Raw genomic sequence first — 23,984 nt, 5'->3', positions numbered from 1 at the left:
TATTCTAGTCTGGCAATGCAGTATGAAAACAGCCACAGACAATGGGTAAATGAATGGGACATGGTGGTGTTCTAATAAAACTTTATAAAAACAGGCAGCACCTGGGCGCAGTGGCTCACACCTGTAATCCCAGCACTTTGGGAGGACGAGGTGAGCAGATCACTTGAGGCCAGGAGTTTGAAACCAGCCTGGAAAACATGGTGAAACCCTGTCTCTACTAAAAATACAAAAATTAGCCAGGCATGGTGCCTGCCTGTTATCCCAGCCACTTGGGAGGCTGAGGCTGCAGTGAGCCAAGATCACCCCATGGCATTCCAGCCTGGGTGACAGCGAGACCCTGTCTTAAAATACACGCGCGCGCACACACACACACACACACACACACACACACACACACAAATAAAATAATAAAAACAAAAACAAAAATAGGCAGTGAGCTGGGTAGGCCCATGGGCCATAATTTGCTGACCCCTTGTTTAATTAAATCAGTCTTACCATATAGTTAGCCCTTATATTAATATACAGTTATGAGCCCATAATAACATTCTCGTCAATGAGGCACTACATATATGACAGTGGTCTTATTATATTGGAGCTAAAAAATGTCTATTATCTAATAATGTAGCTGTGGTAAGGCTGCAGCACGTTAGTCATGTAATGCACTGTTTGTATAGGTGTTGATATAAACAAACCTACTGTACTGCCAGTTGTATAAAAGCATGCAATGAAGTACAGTACACACTACAGCAAGTCCTCAGTGTCACTGATCAGTTCTTGGAAACTGCAACTTCATGCAAAATGACATACAATAAAACCAGTTTTATCATAGGTTAATTGATATAAATAAGAGGTAAGTTCCTACAGTACATTTCTGGTGACAAAATACCACCAAACTTCTAAATAAAGACCAAAATACACTTCTAATATTAAACAATGAAATAAACGTGAACTATTCATACATTTAAGAAAGACTCATAAAAATAAGTAAGATTATTATTTACCCAATTATTCCAGTTCAGGGTCAGTGGGAGGCTGGAGCCTATCCCAGCAGCTCAGGGAGCAAGGCAGAAACAACCTTGGACAGGATGCCATTTCACTGCAGGGCACACTCTCACACACACCTACACGTTCTCATACTGGGACAATTTAGACACATTAATCAATCTAACACACATTTTCGGGGTGAAGGAAGAAACTGGAGTACTCAGAGAAAACCCACATGAGGAGACGTGGGAAGAATGTGCAAACTCCACAATGAAAGAGGCTCCAGCTAGGAATCAATTTTTTTTTCTCATCATTTCACAAAATGATGTTTTTTGAGGACCTGCTGTACTCGATAGTAATAACTAGTTATGCTATTGGTTTATGTATTTATACTACACTATACTACACTATACTATACTATACTATACTATACTATACTATACTTTTTATCATTACAGTATACTTCTAACTTAAAAAAAAAGTTGGTTGGGTGCGGTGGCCCACGTCTGTAATCCCAGCACTTTAGGAGGCCAAGGCAGGTGGATCACTGGAGGTCAGGAGTTCGAGACCAGCCTGGTCAACATGGCGAAATTCCATCTCTACTAAAAACACAAAACTTCACCGGGCGTGGTGGCAGGCACCTGTAGTCCCAGCTACTCTGGAGGCTGAGGCAAGAGAACTGCTTGAGCCCAGGAGGCGGAGGTTGCAGTGAGCTGAGATTGTGCCACTGCACTCCAGCCTGGGTGACAAGAGTGAGACTCCATCTCAAAAAAACAACAAAAAAAGAAAAGGTGAACTGTAAGACCTGAAGGCAGGTCCTTTAGGAGGTATTCCAGAAGAGGGCTTTGTTACCATAGGAGATGACAGCTTCCTGCATGTTACTGCCTGTGAAGACGTTCAGTGGGACAAGATGTGGAGGTGGAAGACAGTGATATTAATGATCTTGACTTTGTGGAGGCCTAGACTAACGTGTGTTGGTGTCTTAGTTTTTAACAAAAACGTTTGAAAAGTAAAAAAAAAATTTTAAATAGAAAAAAGCTTACAAAGGCCGGGTACAGTCGCTCATGCCTGTAATCCCAGCATTTTGGGAGGCTGAGGTAGGCAGATCACTTGCGGTCAGGAGTTCCAGACTTGCCTGGCTAATATGGTGAAACCCCGTCTCTACTAAAACTACAAAAATTAGCCTGGAGTGGTGAGGGTTGCCTGCAATCCCAGCTACTTGGGAGGCTGAGGCAGGAGAATCATTTGAACCCAGGAGGTGGGGGTTGCAGTGAGCCGAGATGATGCCACTGCATTCCAGCCTGGGTGACAGAGCAAGACTCCATCTCAAAACAAAAAATCCAAAAAAAACACAAACAAAAAAAGCTTACAAAATAACTTAAAGAAAGTATTTTTGTATAACTATATAATGTGTTTGTGTTTTAAGCTATCACTACAGAGTCAAAAAGTTAAAAATAATGTAAAAGTTTTTAAAGTAAAAGACATACAGTAAGCTAAGGTTAATTTACTATCGAAGAGAAATATGTTTTAATAAACGAAATATAGCCTAAATGTACAGTGTCTGTAAAGTCTACAATAGCGTACAGAAATGTCCTAGGCCTTCACATGCACTCACCTGCTCATTCAATCACCCAGAGCAATTTCGAGTCCTGCAAACTCTATTCAAGATAAGTGCCCTATACAGGTGTACCATTTTTTATCTTTTATTTTTACTGTGCCTTTTAGGTGTTTAGATACATAAATTCTTACCATTGTGTTACAATTGCCTGCAGCACTCAGTTCACTAACATGGTATACAGGTATACAGCCTAGGAACAGGTTAGGTTTGTGAAAGTATACTGTATGTTTGCACAATGATGAAATTGCCTAGCAATGCATTTCTTAGAATATATCCTGTTGTTAAGTGACACCTGACCATATTCAAATATTAATTGATAAAATCTATCTAAATGTCCCTAACACACAATTTAACTTCTTTTAGCTATTTTACCTTCTACTTGTCTAACAGACTAAGCAACTTGAGCGAAGAGATATATTTTATATGTAGTCCCTCAAATGGTGTAGTATGAAGGAAAACATAATTTTGAAATCAAACCTTCATATACTTCTCGTTTATAGGGATGACGTGGTGATTGAGACAACATACACAAAAATCCTAACACGATATCTAGAACATAGCTGGCAGTTAATAAATGCATGACACCCAACTTCTCAAGTATTTTTACCTATGGAAAATGAATAAAATTTAAAACCTGGATGCTAACAAATACCTTGTTCTGCCTCTAGATGAAACCTTGATGTCTTTTTGGGAGGATTCATCATCTGACTTCATGTCATCTGATGAAGGAGGTTCATGAAGGTTTTCATCCTTTTCTTTGTTTTCAGTCTTGATTTCTGTTGTAACAACAGTTCCAGACTGACTCTGCAAGCCACCTAACAAAGAGGCAAAGGAAAGATAAAAGACGAGATGCATTTATGAATTAGAGCTAAGACAATAAAAAGCCTTCTAGCTGGTGAATATCCTTAGCGGTTACAGGGTTAGGATGGAGGTTTGAAGATGTAGGAAAGTATACTATTTAGAGCTGAAAAGAGTATGTCCACATCCTTGTGCTTTTTAATAGCATTTATATTTAAAAGAACAAGTCCGACCCCCATGACCAGTCTAATGCTCACTTTCAGGCACTATTTAACAAAAGAGCAAGGATGAGAAACAATGGATTTTAGAAACTAACTTCTAAGATGCTGCAGAGGTAAAGGACATAAGCTTAACATCTTCCTGGATACACAGTAAAATAGGCATCATGGTTAAATGTAACTGGGAGAACTTTATTTTGGTGATCTTATTTGCACTTTTAAGTGCTCTCTATCTTCACACTTATTTACAAGCTCTATTGGAACAGTGATCAAGTTTGTTTTTTATCGAAACTGTATGTCTCTTCAATCAAACGATAATCTCTAAAACAACAGCTTCCATCATTCGGAGCTCTCAGTATAGTCAGAAATATCTGTCACTGCCTCTAGGGACCATGAAGATACATTCATGAGGGAAAATTTCTGAGGAAGAGGGACATGACAGAACAGGAAGAGGTAAAAGATAACTGGTAAATACTGAACAACAGTCTGTACGTGGATCTATTCACCAATAAGTATCTGTAATTGTCAACCTAGGTGGGCCAGTTGGAACCCCAAATATCTGCTCTCCACAGTACTATCTGGAATTCCCTCACCTAAATGACTTTTGATTCACAGATGTCAATCCAGCTGTGAGAAAGGTGAGAGTGTTCCAAATGATATCTCTGTCTGCATTAAATCTGAAAACCAACTATATAGTTACCTCTATAATTTTCTTGTGTTTTATGGTTCAGGTCTGTGCTTGAAGTAGTGACTGTACTAGACAGGACTGAATGATTGCCATTGAGACTGACAGAGTCTTCCCGATGAGTTCCAACCTAAAGTTAAAGAAAATCCACAAAAACCCAAAAATAAAAAAATGATCAAGATAGTTCAGGGGCAGTAACTGTCCAAATTATTCTACTAGGTTTAATAGAGAAAACAGTATCACTCATCTGATTTCAGCAACTTTTTCTGGATGTCATTATTCTGGTTTTTGGGGAGAATTTCAAAATATTAATACTTCATAGTAGTACTGCTTTTAAATCAAAAGAACACATAGCGTTTTTTAAAAATGAAACTTCTAATTTGTAAATTTTAAATCCCACAGAGGGTGTTTGTGAGAAACAAATGAGCTGATAAAGCATTCTATAAGTCACAATGCAGTACATATCATAGGGTCTATTAATAATCCTACATAATCAATCGGAAAATCTATTTCATATAATACCTAAATACATTAAAGTATGCATGAACTGGCATTTAACAAAATACTTCTACATTCCATGCAATAGTAGTATTTATCTAAGTTTGCCCCCTCTATCATATATAGTATCTTTTTTTTTCTCTGTCTCCCTTCAAAATTTTTGAAAGAGCGACAAAAGCAATACAAAATCAAAAGAATTTAGGCCGGGCGCGGTGGCTCACACCTGTAATCCCAGCACTTTGGGAGGCAGAGGCAGGCGGATCACAAGGTTAGGAAATTGAGACCATCCTAGCTAACATGGTGAAACCTTATCTCTATTAAAAATACAAAAAATTAGCCGTGCATGGTGGCGGGTGCCTGTAGTCCCAGCTACTTGGGAGGCCGAGGCAGGAGGATGGTGTGAACCCGGGAGGCAGAGCTTGCAGTGAGCAAGATCGCGCCACTGAACTCCAGCCTGGGCGACAGAGCACGACTCTGTCTCAAAAACAAAACAAAAACAAACAAACAAACAAAACAAACAACAACAACAAAAGAACTAAACAAAAGTTGCACATTGCTAGGCAGCAAAATTGGCATGTATTTTTATTTTCAGCTTTAATCAAACTTATATGAGTCACGGTTAACCTGAAATAGAAAAGCTTAAGCATGCAAACACCATCAAACAGTCAGCTACTGCAATATTAATATACATAGAAAAACTTGTTACAGATGAGATTTTTGTAAGAATAGTAGCAGACGTGTCAACTAGAAGATTAAGCTTTTAATTAAATAGGTTTATTGCCTGGAGTTATACATGAGAACCACTGTTTTTCAATAAATCCTTCAATCCTAGTAAATTGCCAAGCTTTGAATCCCTCTTGAGTCATTAATATAGCTTTTATCTTCCATGACTTTGTATGATTTTACCCTAAGGGGAATAAATATCCCTATGCGAGTTTATCCTTTGGTTTTTCTGTGAGCTAAACAAAAGGAACCAAAGCAAAATTTTAGGCAATGCAGGTCATTTGGTAGTAGATCTAATTAGAATAGATTCGTTCTTCCACCACACTTTCTAAGAAATGTTTGTTTTTTACACTTATTCTCATCTTTATTTTTAAGAAGCCCATTTAGTGGATTTTAAAATTTAATTCAATAGTTACTTTTAAAACGATTTTAGGATTGGTCATTGCTGAGCACTATTTGTGTCACTACTCCCTTAGGTAATAATCATGCATCCACTACACCCTTTTCCTAAACCACACAATTTCATCATGTATTAGAATCACAAAATCTTAAAGCTGGGAAGGGACCACAGAAACTATGGCAGACTTCCATCCCACTTCCCACTTTCAGAAAGTTTCAGTATTTAGTTGTTCCCCTAAAAAAACTTGAGAAGAATCTGAAGTACTCAACCTAACAATCAGTAAAGAAATGGACTGTGAAAATTGTATTCAAGAGAACAAATTATTTTAAAAATGTTTCAGGAAATTCTGTTTCAAGGGTATCATGGTCTTGTTTATTCTTAACGAATGAGGGTGCTTTCTTACTATGAAGTATTCAGTGATCTAAGAGGAAAGGAAGTTCAAAATCCCATTTTATAAAAATAGATATGGGCAAACACAATATATGGCTGCAAATTCTTTGGAACCTTGGAAGATAAGCCCTACTCTAAAGATTAAATACATCTAGGAGAATTTTGATGGGCTGGGGAAATAATTGTAAGTTAAAGTAAAAGCTGAGGTGTATTTGTATTTATAATAATGTGGACTTGAAACTTCGATGATCCCTGGTAATAAGTGCTAATTCTGTTTTTACATAACATTTTGAACTATCACACCAAGTAATTTAAAAGGAAATAGCCTTCTAAAATTTAAATTTTAAACATATGTATACTTAGTGTATGTTACACATGTGAAACATTTTATAGCTATGTAAGGCAATACTACTGAACAGTAACAAATTGAATTTTCACTTATCTAAGTGATGATGCATCTGCTGAATTCTGATTTCCTTTCACTTCATCAGTATAAATAATTCTTTATTTTTAAAAAACTCAACTATTAAAAAAATGTCTGATCATTATCTAAATAATAAATCTTAGAAATTTTACTTTTCCCTTAAGGAAAATCAGAAAGGGTGCTAGATTTGTTTTGCAACAGAAACACCAGCAAATATTTTTACACTATAGAATAATACAAACTAAGTATTTTCTCACATGAACTTAAACATAGTTTACAAAAGAAAAAATTTAACTGGCACACACAGCAAAAATAGAAGCCTTTAAAAAAAAGGCCTCAGACTAGAAGAAGGCTTGAAGTCTGGAGTTTTTCATGTTAATGAAGTTAGCAGGAACTTTTTCTTTGTAACTTGATTCCCCTTGCAAATGGCCCTCATATATTTTCTGGAGAATTTGACTTTCACAGTTCTTACAGTTCTCTTTAACCCTTGCTCTCCTGGGCTCCCAAGTCTTCCCTTTAATCTGCAGCTCCACATTCAAATGGCTCTGTCTACACATACAACAGGTGTATAAACAGTTCTTTGTCTGAGCCTAGAGCCTGTGGGGCCAGCCAGATAGGACTCAGTTTAATTGTTCACCTCGTTAGCATACAGCTGACAGGCTGCGGCTGTTGGGGGAGTAGCAGGGCAAGGCAAACCCCAAGGCCTGCTACCCTCTACGTTTCAATGATTATGAAGAGCTCCATTTCAGAATAAAAGGCCCATGCCATTAAATGACACCATCCTGCATACTCAATCTTCGCAATCTATGTATGGCCTTACTTTTCTGGGAGCACCCAACAAGGTACTTGTTTTCATTTAATTTGGCCAATGGCTTTAGCACTCACAATGGAAAAATGTTAAATCTAATTAGTTGATTAATAAGAGGTCTTGTGACTTAAGGGACAAACTGAAAAACAGTATGAATTCCTCTTGATTTTGAATTCTATTCTAATAATTTGTTCAATTTGTACTATTCACTGAATACTAATGATTTAAATTAATCACTATTAATTTACAGATTGGTTAAAGGATCTTTATATACTGTCTACTCCAAGATTTTGATTTATCTGAAGAGAGGTTTTACTAGAAACTTGGTAGTATTACATTTGTTACGGTTCCTTTTAAATATTTCCATAAATGTATAACCTCTATGGTTTTCAAATTAAAAAAAAGTTGCCATTTTGAACAATTTTGAATTTTAAAATGTTACCAAAAGCCTTAAAGAGCACTATAATGTCATCTTAATAAAAATAAAAATTTTAAAAATTGCCCATTTAGGAAAAATTACTTGGAAAGAGTAAAAGAGTGGTTAAAAGTAAAATCCTTCTACTCAGCTGAAAAACAGACACACAATTTCTACTGTATTACAAACCCCTTTACTAAAATTAAATACTGTCCAAATGGAAGATTAAAATGATTTCAAATTTATTTTGATAAATGACAAAAATACCAAGATAATTTTGAATAAAATATTACCCTATTTGCCTATCAGTCTTTACTTAGTCTTAAGTCTCCTGTAACTAAGGAACATATAGTTTCTCTAACTGCTTTAAAATTTAGAAAACAGATATGATTTATATTTTTAAATCATTGTATAACGCAGACTTACATTTTATAATTTAACATTATTTACTATGCTCTCATACAAAAATATGTCACTTCTTCAACCACCACTTAACAACAAAAAACCCAAGCAATACCAAAAACTAACTAAGAGAAATGCCTGGATTAAATTTTATCAGGACTTGTAACAATGATATCAAAAGATTTCACAGATAAAATTTTATCCTATGTGAATAAGAAATGGTTTTAGATCTGCATCAAGTTTCCATTAGTACAAAATGCTTCGAATTTCATTTAGTTTTGGTTTGAAGTTGAAGTTACTGTCTGATTGAGAAATAACAGTACTTTTCATTAACGGGAAAGGTACTTTGATGGAGTTATCTTGTTGGGCCTAGGTACTTAGGTATTACAGCCATAAATCGATGGAATGTATACTAACTTTATACTGCAGAGAGCTCTTTGTAATACTCAAATGAAATTCATGATTCCCTTTTTTTTTTAATTGATACAGAGTCTCACTCTGTCACTCAGGATGAAGTGTGGTAGTATGATCATGGCTCACTGCAGCCTTGAACTCCTGGAACAAGTGATCCTCTTACCTCTTCCTCGCAAGTACCTGGGATTACAGGCATGAGCCACCACGTATGGCTAAGATGAGGTCTCCCCATGTTGCCCAGGCTGGTCTTGAACTCCTAGGCTGAAGCAATAGTCCCACCTTAGCCTCCCAAAGTGCTGGGATTACAGGTGTAAGCCACCATATATTGCTAAAATTCGTGATTCTTTTATTTTCAGTTTTCTACTAAAAAATTTTTCTTCTCGGCAGTTTATTCTAAAAGTTTAGCCTTAGCTAAACAAATGGTAACAAAACTAAAGCCAAATGCTGACATTTCAATAGTTCTAAAAACTCTTGATTTCGTGTTTTAAAATTCAAATGACATATCAATATCAAATACTAATGAGGACAAGGAAATGCTTGGCCAAATGGTTACTGTGTCCATGTAAACTTTACACTGCTAGCAACCTTGATCACTGACTTGTCTGTACTGCACACTGGGAGCTGACCTGTCTGTATCTCTATCTATCTATCTTATCTATCTTTATCTATCTGTCTGTCTATCTATCTATCTATCTATCTATCTATCTATCTATCTATCTATCTATCTATTCTATCTAAATATATAATACATATAAATAAATGTATATAAATTTATATATATATATATATTTTTTAAGAGACAGGGTCTCACTCTGTTGTCCAGGCTCAAGTGCAGTGGCATGATCATAGCTCACTACAGCCTCAAACTTCTGAGCTCAAGCAATCCTCCTGCCTCAGCCTCCTACTGAGTAGCTGGGACCACTGGTGTATGGCACCATGCTCACTTAATTAAAATTTTTTTTTGTAGATACAGGTTCTCACTTTGTTGTCCAGGTTGGTTTCAAACTCCTGCTTCTAGCAATCCACCCAGCTTGGCCTCCCAAAGTGCTGAGATTACAGGTGTGAACTACCATGCCTGGCCTGTACCACTTTTATCCTGCCATCAACTCTTACTTTTCCACTATCAGTGTGTCTTGGCTCGCCTCAAGTATTACAATTACTTCAACAAAACTCTCAAACTACTCATTAACATAAGCCAAATGTTACAGGCTCCAAGAAAAAGAAAAACATGCTAGCCCCATTATATCTGCTGGGATGCCAATTTATGTTATAAATCAGGAATTCCCAAGGTCTGGCCTGTAGCCAAATCTTGACCTGTGTTTTTGTAAATAAAGGAGCTTGTTTTTGTAAATAAAATTTTATTGGAATATATCCATGCCCATCTGTTTTCATATTGTCTATAGCTGCTTTCATATTATATCGTCAGAGTTAAGTAGCTGTGACAGAGACTATATAGCCTACAAAGCTGAAAATATTTACTCTCTGGCCCTTTATAGAAAAAGCATATTGAACCCTTTTCTAAATGCTAGGAGGAAAAGTGATATATTTAAACCCTACAATTAGGATTCTGCCCATTAGGATAAAGTTCCATTATAACAAAAATGTCATCTGAATGTTCTGTGGAGGTCATTAAAATATCTACATTTATCAGAATAATTCTATTCTCTGCAATAAACAAATGGAATAATGAAAAGCAAATGTTTTTGAAAGCAGCTGACCTCATGAATTCTATACGGTGGTACAAAATTGCTGATCAACAAGTGTTTCTGTGATCACTTTGTAAGTTTGGCCACGTAGCCTCCATTATTAGGAGCCTAAAACACACTGAACAACAGCTTGGGCTAGTTGCTGTGGCACTAATGTTGCAGCTCAGACTAAGCCAGACTCACCTCACGTCTCAGGAGACCAGTTTTTCTAGACTACTTTGAGATTTTCTTCTTTTTAACTTATGCTAATGCAGAAAAAGATAGACAAACTTCTGGAAAGTTATAAGAGACCAAAAACAAGGTGGGGTGGGAGGGTGGGGAATTGTTTCCAGAATGTAAAACCACATTATTTCTTAGTCATGATCAGTTAGGAGGATGTATGCTTGTGACAAGGGGAAAATAAAAGCTGGAGATTAACTCTTGGAGACAGTTGGCAAGAGTTACAAAAACGTGCCCACAAAATCACACACTCTGCAAGAATATGAAGAGTTGGTGCCATAGAGGTGGGTGCTGAGCATGTAAACAAAGGGATCCCAGCAGTACTAATGGAAGTCCTCAGACATGGAAAAGAACCACCATGATAAGACAGTCTTCCTCAGTAAGATGCCTATGACTCTGAGGGGATAGTCAGTGGCAGACTAATCTTCCTTTCATTCCATCCTTTGGTCTTTTTGCTAAAGCTGAGAACTGAGGACTCAACAGCTAAAAGGCTTACTTTAGAAGGACAGGAGATGAATACTGTCTCACCTAACAGTGCCAGATTTTGTCAGCTAATAACTTTATATTTTGAGGCTAAGCCTGGCAGGTACATCTTATCTCCACTGCTAAAAGTATTACTGATTGTGTCTGGATGAGATGAAGATAGCAGATGATTTCTGGCAGATTTCCCACAGCTCTGTACCCACTGAGGTGATAAGGACTGAAGAGAAGGCCGTGATAGACACACTGAACAACAGCTTGGGCTAGTTGCTGTGGCACTAATGTTGCAGCTCAGACTAAGCCAGACTCACCTCACATCTCAGGAGACCATTTTTTTCTAGACTACTTTGAGATTTTTTTCTTTTTAAGAATATCTCTGGCTGGGTGCAGTGGCTCATGCCTGTAATCCCAGCACTTTGGGAGGCCAAGGTGGGTGGATCACAAGGTCAGGAGTTCGAGACCAGCCTGGTCAATATGGTGAAACCCCATCTCTACTCAAAATAGAAAAATTAGCTGGATGTGGTGGCGGGTGCCTATAATCCCAGCTATTCAGGGGGCTGACGCAGAAGAATCACTTGAATCTGGGAGGCAGAGGTTGTAGTGAGCCGAGATCACGCCATTGCACTCCGGCCTGGGTGACAGAGTGAGACTCCATCTCAAAAAACAAACAAACAAAAAAACTATCTCTGCCAGACCTTCTGTTGTTGTTCTGAAGTGGGCAGTACATTCCTTCAGCATACAGTGTGAGCTACTTTCTTAGTTATAAGTTTTAGGGTGCCATCCAATGAAAGAATTTTTCCCTTGAACAGTCCTACTAAAATGCACTAGGTTTTTAGGTGGCTTTGGAAGACTAGATTTTGATAAGTCTCCCTTCCTATTACGGAATATCTGAAATTGGTAAAAAAACTACTTTCTCAAGACAGAAGTTCCATTTTATGCAAACTCCAATTGGGAGGAGCCAGATATATATTAAATACTGTAGCTGATAAGTTGGAATAGGAGCAGTAAGCTAGTAAAAGTGAATAATTAAAAAATCATTAAGAGGTAAGGAATAAGAACTGCAAATATTGCTGCTGAGACTAACTTAAAATTCAAGAATACGGATTTTGAAGTCATGCTTCTAAATAAGGATAAACAGTATTTCAACAAATTATTAATATTCTGTGTTCATATTTGTAACAAATTCCTTTAATTATACCATAAAATCATTTCATTACTATTACCAACAATGATAACAATACCCTCTCATATTTTTTTCTTTCTTTCTTTTTTTTTTTTTGGTGAGACAGGGTCTCGCTCTATTGGCAAGGCTGGAGTGCAGTAGCACGAACATGGCTCACTGCAGCCTTGACCTCCTGGGATCAAGAGATCCTCCCACCTAAGCCTTCCATGTAGCTGGGACCACAGGCGTATGCCTCGGTGCCAGGCTAACTTTTTTTTATTTTTTGTAGAGATGGGGGTCTTACTTTGTTGCCCAGGCTAGTCTTGGAACTCCAAGCAATCCTCCCGCCTTGGCCTCCCAAAGTGCTGGGATTACAGGTGCGAGCCATGTGACATTTCCCCATTTTACTAGTTTAATAACTTACATATGTTTTGACACATATTAGCTTACCAATAGCAATAAAAAGTACTTTAAAAGGAGACTGATTTTCAAGATTTCCTGATATTAAAAAAAAAAAGGAACACAAAACAGGCATTTAATGTTACCCATGCTGCTGAAAATACAGTTCTCAGAAAATAGGCAGCCTTGAGTGATGTTTAACTTCAGAGGCTCAAAAATGAGTATATATGTATGTGTATGATATGTGAGTGTGAAAATCTGGAACCAATCCTATCTTACAGAATACAAGCCTTCAGCATTTGGGGCGCATAATTATTTTGATGATAGGTAAGTTTTAGCCTTCATCACATGGTTTACAGCTAAAAATCTGCTTCATAGAAGAACATTTCATAGCATGCAATGAACCTTAAAAATCATGCCATAAACATGCAAACACATGGTATAAGTTTAAAATATCAGGTTCAAAAAGAACTTCATTTCTTTAAAAGATAATTTGGATAAAAAATAATGTAAGATGGTAAACACAGAATTTTTGATGTGTATGGCTGTAGAATGAACATCCCCTCTAAAAAATTATCACTTTTTTTAAAAGATGGACTGAGTTCTTAAAAATTCTCTTTGTGGGTTAATCTAAATTGTTTCCTTTATTTATTACTGAAATTACAGCCATTCTTAAAACTACCTCCCCCCTGAAGTTTGGGAATAAAGTTTAAATTTGGACCTGTATAAATTACAGTTTCACATTCCTTCTACCATTGAAGGCTGGTTCTAAATTACAATAAACAACTTTTCTAGACCAGAACTCTTGCTATTCAGATTTCCTATGCACTACTTCAAGGCAAAAACTGCGGTGCCAATTATTACACATCTGGAAAAAAATCCAAGTTTAAGCTAAAAATGATCTCTGTAGAAAGCTTCTGCTTTTTGCACAAGGTCACAAGAAGATTTTATGGACTAATACTTAGCCAATACTTTACTGCCAAAGACAGCAAAGAAAATTCTGAAAAGTTAGTCTTTACCTTCCTTTCGGAAAGATCCTCTTCCCAAAGATTTCATTAAAGACATTTAGGACAAGAATCTTTAGGGTTTACTACAAAAAAGATGAGCACGATTTTACCATTGAAGTTGATCGACTGCTTGCAACAAGGCTTGATCCTCCATAGTTTGAATTGAGGCTTCCAATTGGTGCATTATGGGATGGTCCCAATAAACTGTGTATATCACTGTGACCAGCAGGCAAACTGGTGGAAGGTCCCACAGCATGGTTCCGCAGCACATGGATTGCATCATCCAGTCTGTCTAAACGATCCTCCATTCGAGACTGCTGTATGGATTAAAAAAAACATGGAGGTTATTGCTGGCATCTGTCAGATTCATTAACTGCTATGTTTCCTACTATGCGATATGTGGAAGATAGCAAGTGAAATGCAGTATCAAGTAGCTTCAAAAGCAATCACTTGAACTATAAATCAACAGCAAAAAAAGGCTATCTGTAGATTATACTAAATTTTCAAAGCTTCAGAAACAAATCACTGCTTTATAAAATGAATTTACCAAACTACCATGAGGTTATTTCTTTTAGCCTCTACAAAAGATGAAGGATACTGTGTCATTTCTCAATAAGAGTTGCTAAAACAAAACAAAACAAAACAAAACAAAAAGTACAACCTATATTTTAATACTGATCTTTGAATGATGGCAATTTGGGGAAGGGACCTCAAATCCAGTAAGTTTAAGTTTTAATTTTGTCTTAAGTATATAAAACATATGTATCTTATATGGTGAACACATCCAGATATGTTCTTTGACAAAACTAAATAAATGGTATTGTCTGTGTGTGGATACACACATGCCCCATACACAAACATATTAGAATTAAAAAAATCAAAAGCACATGCCAGTAGAGCTGTTTTAAAAAGGATCACTTTCAACAACATAAGAGACAAAAGTATTCCTACATACTATGATAAAAACTGAAATAGTCAATTGTTTGATTTTTAAAGACTGGAGTCTGTACAACTTAAAGATTTTAAATGAATAATGGGAAGTATAATTAATTGAAACACAAAAAAGGCACCATCTAAAAGAAATAGTACCTCACAGACATCCTTTAAGAAGGACATTGCATCTTGCAAATGCTCGTGAAGTTGCTGCTCAACTCGATTTTTCTGGCAAAGTCAAGACAGAACAGGAGGCAAAGCACAGGTTAAGATTATCTCCAAAAGAGATGAGGAAATAGCTGATATGCATGTCAGCATAACATGTTAGTAAAGTTAACGCCAAGACGTGCGAGATCTATTTTATTAAGATATGAAAAGGCTGGGGTTCAACAGGGAAGTTACGAGGTTAGCATCTAAACAGCACACATTGCTTATAATTGCTTGCAAAATACATGAGAGGCAAACGTTCCTTCAATTTAAAATGTTCTGTTAGTCACAGAAAAAGAATGTTTCTCTTTGCAACCTGGAATTACGAATGAGAGCACGACTTAGCATTCCATCAAATCATCCTTATTTTGTTTTTATTATACCGTGTAATTCTGGGTTACAAATACAAGTATACAAAAGCAACAGTAGTCAACATTCTCCCACAAATTCTTCACACTCAAGTATCTAGAAGGTTCCTTTACTGCCTTGTTAAATAATGTTTTGCTTGTATGATTTGCACAATACACTTTTTTTTCCATAAGAAAACATGGCATATAACACTTTCATGACAAAAAACACTGGTATTCACTTAAAATTTTTAATGGAAATGTAATAAACCACACACAGTATTATGAGAAAGTGTAAAATACAAAAGGGTAAAAATTTTGCATTGCTGGATTAAATTCTCTTGCTTTTACTTGTCTTTGTTAAAAAAGCTTCCCTTTATATGTAGACATAGAAGTATAGAATGATTAAGCCCTAGATTTGTCAAAGAAACAAAAATCCTCATAACAAAATTTTAACATCAGCTGTCCTGACACCAGAAGCCTGATGTCCCAGAGAACAGATGGCAAAAGGCATACCCAATGTGTCTTATATTGTTCAACTGAATCAGCCATTTGTTAGCAAAGAATTCGTGTGCAATGCTAGCCTACTGTTTCTTTACTGTTATGCCAGATTTACTAAAAACAAACTCTAAGCTATCAGATAAAATTGGTGTATAAGAGGCTCTTACCAGGGAGTGGAGTGAGTTTTCATAGCTTGGGGATGAAGGTGCTTGCCCTCCAGGTCTGGGCCACTGACTGGTACCTGTTAAAACCCAAAAGTACCCACACACCTGGGTTAACTCAGTGATCTTGATAATGTTGTGAAGGAAAGGGTGAAGATATTGAATAACTAAATAAATTTACATGAATATTTTTGTTCGGCCTTCAGCACAGTATTGGCTACTTATAAGCCCAATACATTTTTAAAAATCTTTCATTATTAATAAAAAAAAATGTAGGGAGTTGAGAAAACAGAAAAAAAACCTTGTAATTTAAAATACAGCTACCTTTATGTTTGCACATTCTTTAGACTTAGTCCACATGCCTATGTATCTTGAGAAAATGCACTTACAATGTACACACTTTTAAAATTCTGTCCCCCTTCCTCTAGCATTGTACAGAAATTTTGATAATACTATTAATGACTACATTAATATTCCCCTCATCCTCTACACTTAGTTTTTTTTGTTTTTGTTCTTGTTTTTTGTTTTTTTGAGATGGAGTCTCACTGTCGCTCAGGCTGGAGTGCAGCGGCACGATCTTGGCTCACTGCAACCTCTACCTCCTGAGTTCAAGTGATTCTCCTGCCTCTGCCTCCCGAGTAGCTGGGATTACAAGCGTGTGCCACCATGTTGGCTAATTTTTTTTTTTTTTTAAGACGGAGTCTCGCTCTGTCGCCCAGGCTGGAGTGCAGTGGCCGGATCTTGGCTCACTGCAAGCTCCGCCTCCCGGGTTTAGGCCATTCTCCTGCCTCAGCCTCCCGAGTAGCTGGGACTACAGGCGCCCGCCATCTCGCCCGGCTAGTTTTTTTTTTTTGTATTTTTTAGTAGAGACGGGGTTTCACCATGTTAGCCAGGATGGTCTCGATCTCCTGACCTCGTTATCCGCCCGTCTTGGCCTCCCAAAGTGCTGGGATTATAGGCTTGAGCCACCGCGCCTGGCCTTTTTCTTTTTTTTTGAGATGGCATCTCGCTCTGTGGCCTGGGCTGTAGTGCACTGGTGCCATCTTGACTCACTGCAACCTCTACCATCCAGGTTCAAGCGATTCTCCTGCCTCAGCCTCCCAAGTAGCTGGGATTACAGGCACACATCACCACACCAAGCTAATTTTTGTATTTTCAGTAGAGACGAGGTTTCACCATGTTGGCCAGGCTGGTCTTGAACTCCTGACCTTAAGTGATTCGCCCGCCTCAGCCTCACAAAGTGGTGGAATTACTGGCGCGAGCCACTGTGCCTGGCTTCTACACCTAATTTGCTTAGCCACTATTGTTTCACTGCTAGACATTTTGGTTGTTATCACTCGACTATTATGAACAGTGATATAAGTAAACATTACTCTGAGTTTTTTCCCCCAGGGGAAAGGATGTCTTGAGGATAAGTATCATTTCTGAATCAAAGGGTATACATAAATTAACGTAAGGACAAACTGCCTTACCAAGGAGTAATATTAACTGATAGTGCCTTTAGCAATACACAGATGAATAAATTTCCCATGATTGTAAATGATCTTGGGGTCATTTGTTTTAAAAATTTCTCAAAATAGTTTATACCAAATACATTAACTAGGAAAATATTATAAAAACTTCTGTAAGATGTTGTTTATCCTTTGATGTTAGAAAAGTAGAAATCTAATTTAAAAAATAAAGATAGAAAAAGAAAAGATGCAAGTTCAGAGTATAAAGAATAAAAAGAAAAGCATAAAAAAATTCATCCATATGTTAAAGAGAAGGCAATGTTTTAATGGTCTTGTGAAAACACCTTTAAAAGCAAAAAGACAAAAACAACTGATCAAAATCTTCATTATTTCATGATTGTGCATCTGAAAATAAGTCATTTACAGAATAAAGACTATTTAATTAAATATATATTTTTGTTCTTAATAAAAGCTTCAGTGACAATTTGAATTATATTAGAAATCAAAGTTGGAAGTTGAAGATTTAATTTGTCTCACTCTAGAACCTTTTATTGCAGGTCAATTTGCCATATTTAGGAAGCTAATGTGACACTACAATTTATTTGTTGTCTTAGAAAAACTTGAGGTAAATTAGAACTATTATAGTTCATTTTAGCTGAACAAGACTATTTATGAAACAATGTAGTAACTGTATTCATCAATTATATACATTTTGCAAGATGAAAAGTTGGATACAGATTCTTCATAACCTGATTAAATTTCACAATTATATGCATACTATTATGATTACATAAATACACTTTAAATACTAAAATTGTGAGGAAAAATATGCACTTCAGTTAACAATTTTTTTTTAACTTACAGATTATAAACAAATTCTTTTGAGGACCATTAAAGGTTTCTTGTTAGACATACAAATGTAATCATAAATCAACTACAAACAAATTATGGACAATCTAAAATTGCTCATTGCTTCAAAAACTTGTGGGCTAATTTTATTAAAAGGCTGAACCGATCAACCAGAAAATCTCAGTAACTGACTATATGAAAAATATATAAAAACAACCAGCCAACACCTTACTGCTAATTTCAGTGCATTACTTCTTTCTAAGCACTGATGCAGAATTATGAATTTTAGATGACCAGTTTAATCATAATCGATTTTGAAAAATACCTTTAATTATTAAAAAAGAATTTATCTTAATGTTGGTAATATTTTACTTTTCAATCATTTTGTTCTACTCCTTCTGTAAGTCCCCTGTAATAGGAGCCTGATCATCAAATTACTTACTTTGTGTGCAACATTAACACAAGTTTTATGTTCAAATGCCTCAGAATTGTCAGCATGCATTTGCTTTTGCAAAACACGCAGTTTTTGCGATTCTTCACTAGCTTAATATTGAGGAATCAGATGTGCACACTAAATTACTCGGGTAATAAACTATCTAGATAATTTTTGGTGTTATTAAAAAACTGTACAAAGGTCTATCTTCAATGTGTAACTCATTAAACTGGGAAAAAATTTAGATACACTTAAACTTATTTTGTTTTTATTACAGGTTGGCCTGTTCTAGTGTAATGCACTTTGTTAAAGCATGCTGAAGTCAGGTAACTGACTTAACATCAGGCAGTCTGACAGGTAATAAAAATAAGTAGCTCATCAGTTAGTAGAATTGATTAGAATTTCTCTTTCTCTCCTTTTTATTTTTTTCTGTGAATGCTCTGAAGATTACTATTGAGTACTACAATTATTGAACTTTTATTCACTTATATTCCAGAAGGAGGTAATGAAAGGCAAAGGAAGACTTTGCTTGTTTGCCTTCCAAGCTCCCTTAGTAAACTTATTCTCTTACTGCAAATACTCATCTTTTCCTACATAACTGTAGTAAACAAAGCCATTCCTCTCTTCTATCTTGTGGCGAGAGCACTGATTTTGTTCACAAGGGGTGTGGGAGATGGGTCTGTCCTTTCCTTATAGGAACCAGGAGAGAGCAATTCTGTTCTTAGCCCTAGGGATAAATCCGGATGCTAAGATAAACATGGTGGCACCATTTCTGTTGCAAGTAACTGCATTAGGCCCAGTGCTGGCCAATAAGACATAAGGGGAAATCTGTTTAAGAGGCTTCTGGAAAAGGATCCTTAAAATAATTTTTAAAAGACTCTTAAAAGAAATAGATGGGATACTGAACTTGAGTTGGAAGAGGTGAGTCCGGTCATCTGGTCTCAAAATGAAGGTAAAACTGCTGCCTGGGGGCCCCCAGCCCTCCGGCCATTGCCACCACTGTGGGGGTGGGTGGTGGGGGAGGATGGCCATGATTCAAAGGAACCAGAGCTTTTGAGAAAACTTTTTATGGTGGTCTGAGCTTTGAAACTACAGATGATAGTTTAAGAGACATTTTGAGAAATGGGGCACACTCACAGATTGTGTGGTAATGAGACCCCAAACAAAACGTTCCAGGGGCTTTGGTTTTGTGACTTATTCTTGTGTTGAAGAGGTGGAGGCAGCAAGGTGTGCTAGACCACACAAGGCTGACAGGTATGTAGTGGAACCAAAGAGAGCAGCTTCTACAGAGGATTCTGTAAAGTCTGGTGCCCATCCAACAGTGAAGAAAACTTTTGTTGGTCGTATTAAAGAAGAAACAGAAGAATATAATTTGAGAGACTACTTTGAGAAGTATGGCAAGATTGAAACCGCATACGTTATGGAAGACAGGCAGAGTGGAAAAAAGAGAGGATTTGCTTTATTAACTTTTGATGATCATGATACAATTGATAAAACTGTTGTTCAGAAATACCACCACACTATTAATGGGCATAACTGTGAAGTAAAAAACGTCCTTTCTAAACAAGAGATGAAGTCTGCTGGATGACAAAGAGGTCATAGAGATAGATCTGGCAATTTTATTATGGAGGAAACTTTGGAGGTGGTGGAGGTAATTTTGCCTGTGGTGGAAACTTTGGTGGAAGAGAAGGCTATGGTGGTGAAGGTGGTGGCAGCAGAGGTAGTTATGGAGGAGGTGATGGTGGATATAATGGATTTGGAGGTGATGGTGGCAACTATGTTGGTAGTCCTGGTTATAGTAGTAGAGGGGGCTATGATGGTGATGGACCAAGGATATGGTGGTGGTGGTGGTGGAGTGACGGAGCAAACTTTGACGGTGGTAACTATGGTGGTGGTGGGAACTATAATGATTTTGGGAATTACAGTGAACAACAGCAATAAAACTATGAACCCATGAAACTGGGCAGTTTTGGTGGAAGAAGTTCAGGCATTCCCTATGGTGGTGAAAGTGGTGGATATGGTAGCACAACGTTCTAAAAACAGCAGAAAAGGGCTACAGTTCTTAGCAGCAGAGAGAACGAGGAGTTGTCAGGAAAGCTGTAGGTTATGTTGAGACAGTTGTCCCAAATGCATTAGAGGAACTGTAAAAATCTGCCACAGAAGGAACAATGATCCATAGCCAGAAAAGTTACTGCAGCTTAAACAGGACACCCTTCTTGTTTGGGACTGTCATAGCCAGTTTGCAAAAAGTGCAGCTACTGACTAATTCAATGTAGTGTCAATAAGATGTATATTCCTGAGGTCTTTTATCTGTTGTAGTTTTGCCTTTTTCTTTTCACTACATCAGTCATATTGTCCTGTAAATTGTGGTAGTGGTACCGGGAATAAAAAATTAGGGAATTTTTAACTTCAAAAAAAAGAGAGATGGTCCTTTTTTCATCTATTGGAGATTGTTACGTCTGCATGTAGTACCCTGAACCGCTGTCTTTCTACCAGCCTGAGGAAGAACTGCAAAGCAGAGCATGAGCCCTGACATAGGGGGCCAGGACCTCACCACACAAGATAATAAATCCTCTTACTGTTCAGTCTAGCTGAGACAAGAGTTTCTTTTCATTTTAGCCTAAAGCATCCTAACTGATACAATATCTCAGAACTTTCCTCCTAAGCATTCTCTATGTAGAAATGTATGCTCTTGACCTGAAAAGTTTCCAAGGAAAACATTGGGGATTTAAAGAATGATAACCTTAGAAGCCGCTTATGTGGCTCTGCACATGTGTATCTATCTTTAAAAGACTTGTGCTAAGTCTAACTGATGCTCAAAAGCATAAGGAATAGGGCAAGTGTGGAGAATTCCACCCACACAGTGGGTACAATTTTTTGTTCTAGATAATAGGCCATTGCCACACAAGATGCAAAATAATGTCCACATATTTATATAGGAGCTCTGGTTTGCTCTATTCTTTTCCTTCTCCCTTTGACAGTGAATATTTTATCACACAGTGCTTTCCTTTCTTCTTTCTATCTCATCTCTGCCCTGCTATGGGTGGGCAGGGGTGTATGTGTGTTTAGGTAAGAACCATAGATACAGGAGACAGGAGAGATGGACCTGCCTAAAATCAGTCTTTGATTTGCTGTTTCAACACAAGTATGTGAAAGTATTTTTCTTTGATTATGACTGCTGAATTGAAAAAGAAGCCTTCATTACATAATTCAACAGTCCAGATTTTCATTAACAACCTGAATTAAAGAGAAAAAGAGAGCATCACCCACTAAATATCAAATAAAGATGAAGGAGGAAATGTGAGATTTTACTTGTGACCACTAGGTTTTTGGAAAATGTCTAAATCTTGGATTCTGCACTTGACTGATGACCCTTCATAGATGCTGAGCTCTGCCATGGCCTGCCTTCCTACTCAGTGTTCATTAAAACCAAAGGATACTTTGGCAGCTATCTTATTAGACAGACAAGGAGAGGTAGTGGGAATGCTGATACAGATACCTCGGATGAGAAAGTGAAACAAGCTGTGACAAAAATGACATTGATAATTTTAGTAAAACTGTGCAAACAGGGTGAGTAGGGTTAGAGTTACATCATTCTTCCTGTAATTTCAGCTCTGCTAAACAACAACGTTAAGTCAATGGGTCTTTCATAGTCTTGTCTATGTGGGGAACAGCTGTTTAACTTTTACTAGACAGCTGAAGCCCTGATGTCTGGGAGAGTGGCAGAACCTGCTAATAGCTGAAAGCAGCTGCCAGCAGTTCATCATCCCCAAACCGGAATGCTTCTTAGTAGAGCCACAAGGCTAATACACAAAGCATAGGTGATGGCCTATGCAAAAAGGCTTAACAACAATAACAAAACCCAAAACTGCATGGACTTAACTAATGGCTTGATTAGGAAAACAGAATTGTTCCCTCAACTGTTGTTGGAGGAATATGATAACTTTATCCAGTTGCCTAATGCCTTTTCCTCAAAACAATCTAATATATTTTTTCTTCAGCAAGGCTTTTCTCCAAACTGCTCAGAAAAATATAGTTCAAGTTTTAAAATTATAGCTTAAAAGATATTAAACATTTTTATATATTTATTCCTAAGAAATAAAAAAACTTGTTTACAATAACATCAATCATGTCTCAACAAATTTATAATGTAGGATAGTATTTAGAACTTGTCTAAACTAATGTGAAAAATATTAAGGGAAAGAAAAAATGTGGGCCAGGCGCAGTAGGTCACGCCTGTAATCCCAGCACTTTGGGAGAAGGATGAAGCAGGTGGATCACATGAGGTCAGGAGTTCGAGACATGCCTGGCCAACATGGTGAATCTCCATCTCTACAAAAAAATACAAAAATTAGCCGGGTGTGGTGGTGGGTGCCTATAATCCCAGCTGCTTGGGAAGCTGGAGGCAGGAAATCCCTTGACCCCAGGAGGTGGAGGTGGCAAGAAGCCGAGATTACGCCACTGCACTTCAGCCTGGGCAACAGAGTGAGATTCGGTCTCAAACAAAACAAAACAAAACAAAACAAAACAAAACAAAACAAAACAAAACAAAAACAAATGTAAACCACTTTTCTTCACTAACAATATTCATCCACCTTCACAGAGAGTTCTTTCCTTAGCAGAAAAAACACATCATTCCCAAGAATTTTATCTATGTGAAATAACTTAGTTGACCTAAAAATAAAAACAGACTATCTAGCAGAAGTAGTTATTCATCTTTGAATCTTACCTGCTGTACATGGTAAGTGTGGAGAACAAGGAAGAAGTTACATGTATTTTTAAATAAACTAATCTTGTTTATTTTACATACTATCTTATAAAAACAATTTTTTTTTGGGGGGTGGGTATGGTGGCTGACACCTGTAATCCCAGGATTTTGGGGGGCCAAGGTGGGAGGATGTTTGAGCTTAGGAGTTCAAGACTAGGCTGGCCAACATAATGAGACCCAGTCTCTACATAAAGTAAAAAAATTAGCTTGGCATGGTGGCATACACCTGTAGTCCCAGTTACTCAGGAGGCTGAGCTGGAAGGATCATTTGAGCCCAGGAGTTGGAGGCTGCATTGGGGCGAGACCATACCACTACACTCCAGCCAGGGCAACAGAGTAAGACCCTGTCTCTAAAAAAATTACTTTAGAAAAATTTTTGATTTCATTCTTTCTCCATATTTTATCTTAATTCCAATTGCCTGGTCTTATTTTTATCCTGTTGTAACTACTGTTCTTAGAAATGATCACAAATTACATTAAGAATCAGGGAAGATATTAATAAATAATTCAAAATTAGCAAATATTTCAATATTCTCCAAAATGAATTCAAGAGGAAGGCTCTCTTTACATGCTTTCTTATAGTC

The 23,984-nt window shown here is 37.1% G+C and overlaps 1 protein-coding gene across 6 annotated transcripts in view; it reads right to left on the bottom strand.

The window, feature by feature from the left end:
* Window positions 1-23,984, bottom strand: part of TCF12 (transcription factor 12) — a 379,427-nt gene that overhangs the window by 22,465 nt on the left and 332,978 nt on the right. For 3 of the 6 annotated variants that reach the window (XM_030930025.1, XM_010374267.2, XM_010374268.2), the window contains 5 exons: window positions 15,906-15,979; window positions 14,840-14,911; window positions 13,861-14,067; window positions 4,319-4,433; window positions 3,255-3,417 (listed from right to left, as the gene is read on the bottom strand). In XM_030930025.1, coding sequence (XP_030785885.1) covers window positions 3,255-3,417; window positions 4,319-4,433; window positions 13,861-14,067; window positions 14,840-14,911; window positions 15,906-15,979 — 631 coding nt within the window. The remainder of the gene's footprint in view (window positions 1-3,254; window positions 3,418-4,318; window positions 4,434-13,860; window positions 14,068-14,839; window positions 14,912-15,905; window positions 15,980-23,984) is intronic. The other 3 variants (XM_030930026.1, XM_010374269.2, XM_010374270.2) reach the window with 1 other exon arrangement.

The sequence above is a fragment of the Rhinopithecus roxellana genome, chromosome 5, assembly GCF_007565055.1.
Source record: "Rhinopithecus roxellana isolate Shanxi Qingling chromosome 5, ASM756505v1, whole genome shotgun sequence".
Taxonomy (NCBI): domain Eukaryota; kingdom Metazoa; phylum Chordata; class Mammalia; order Primates; family Cercopithecidae; genus Rhinopithecus; species Rhinopithecus roxellana.
Note: the sequence above shows the minus strand (reverse complement) of the source record. Positions and strands in the feature narration are given on the sequence as shown.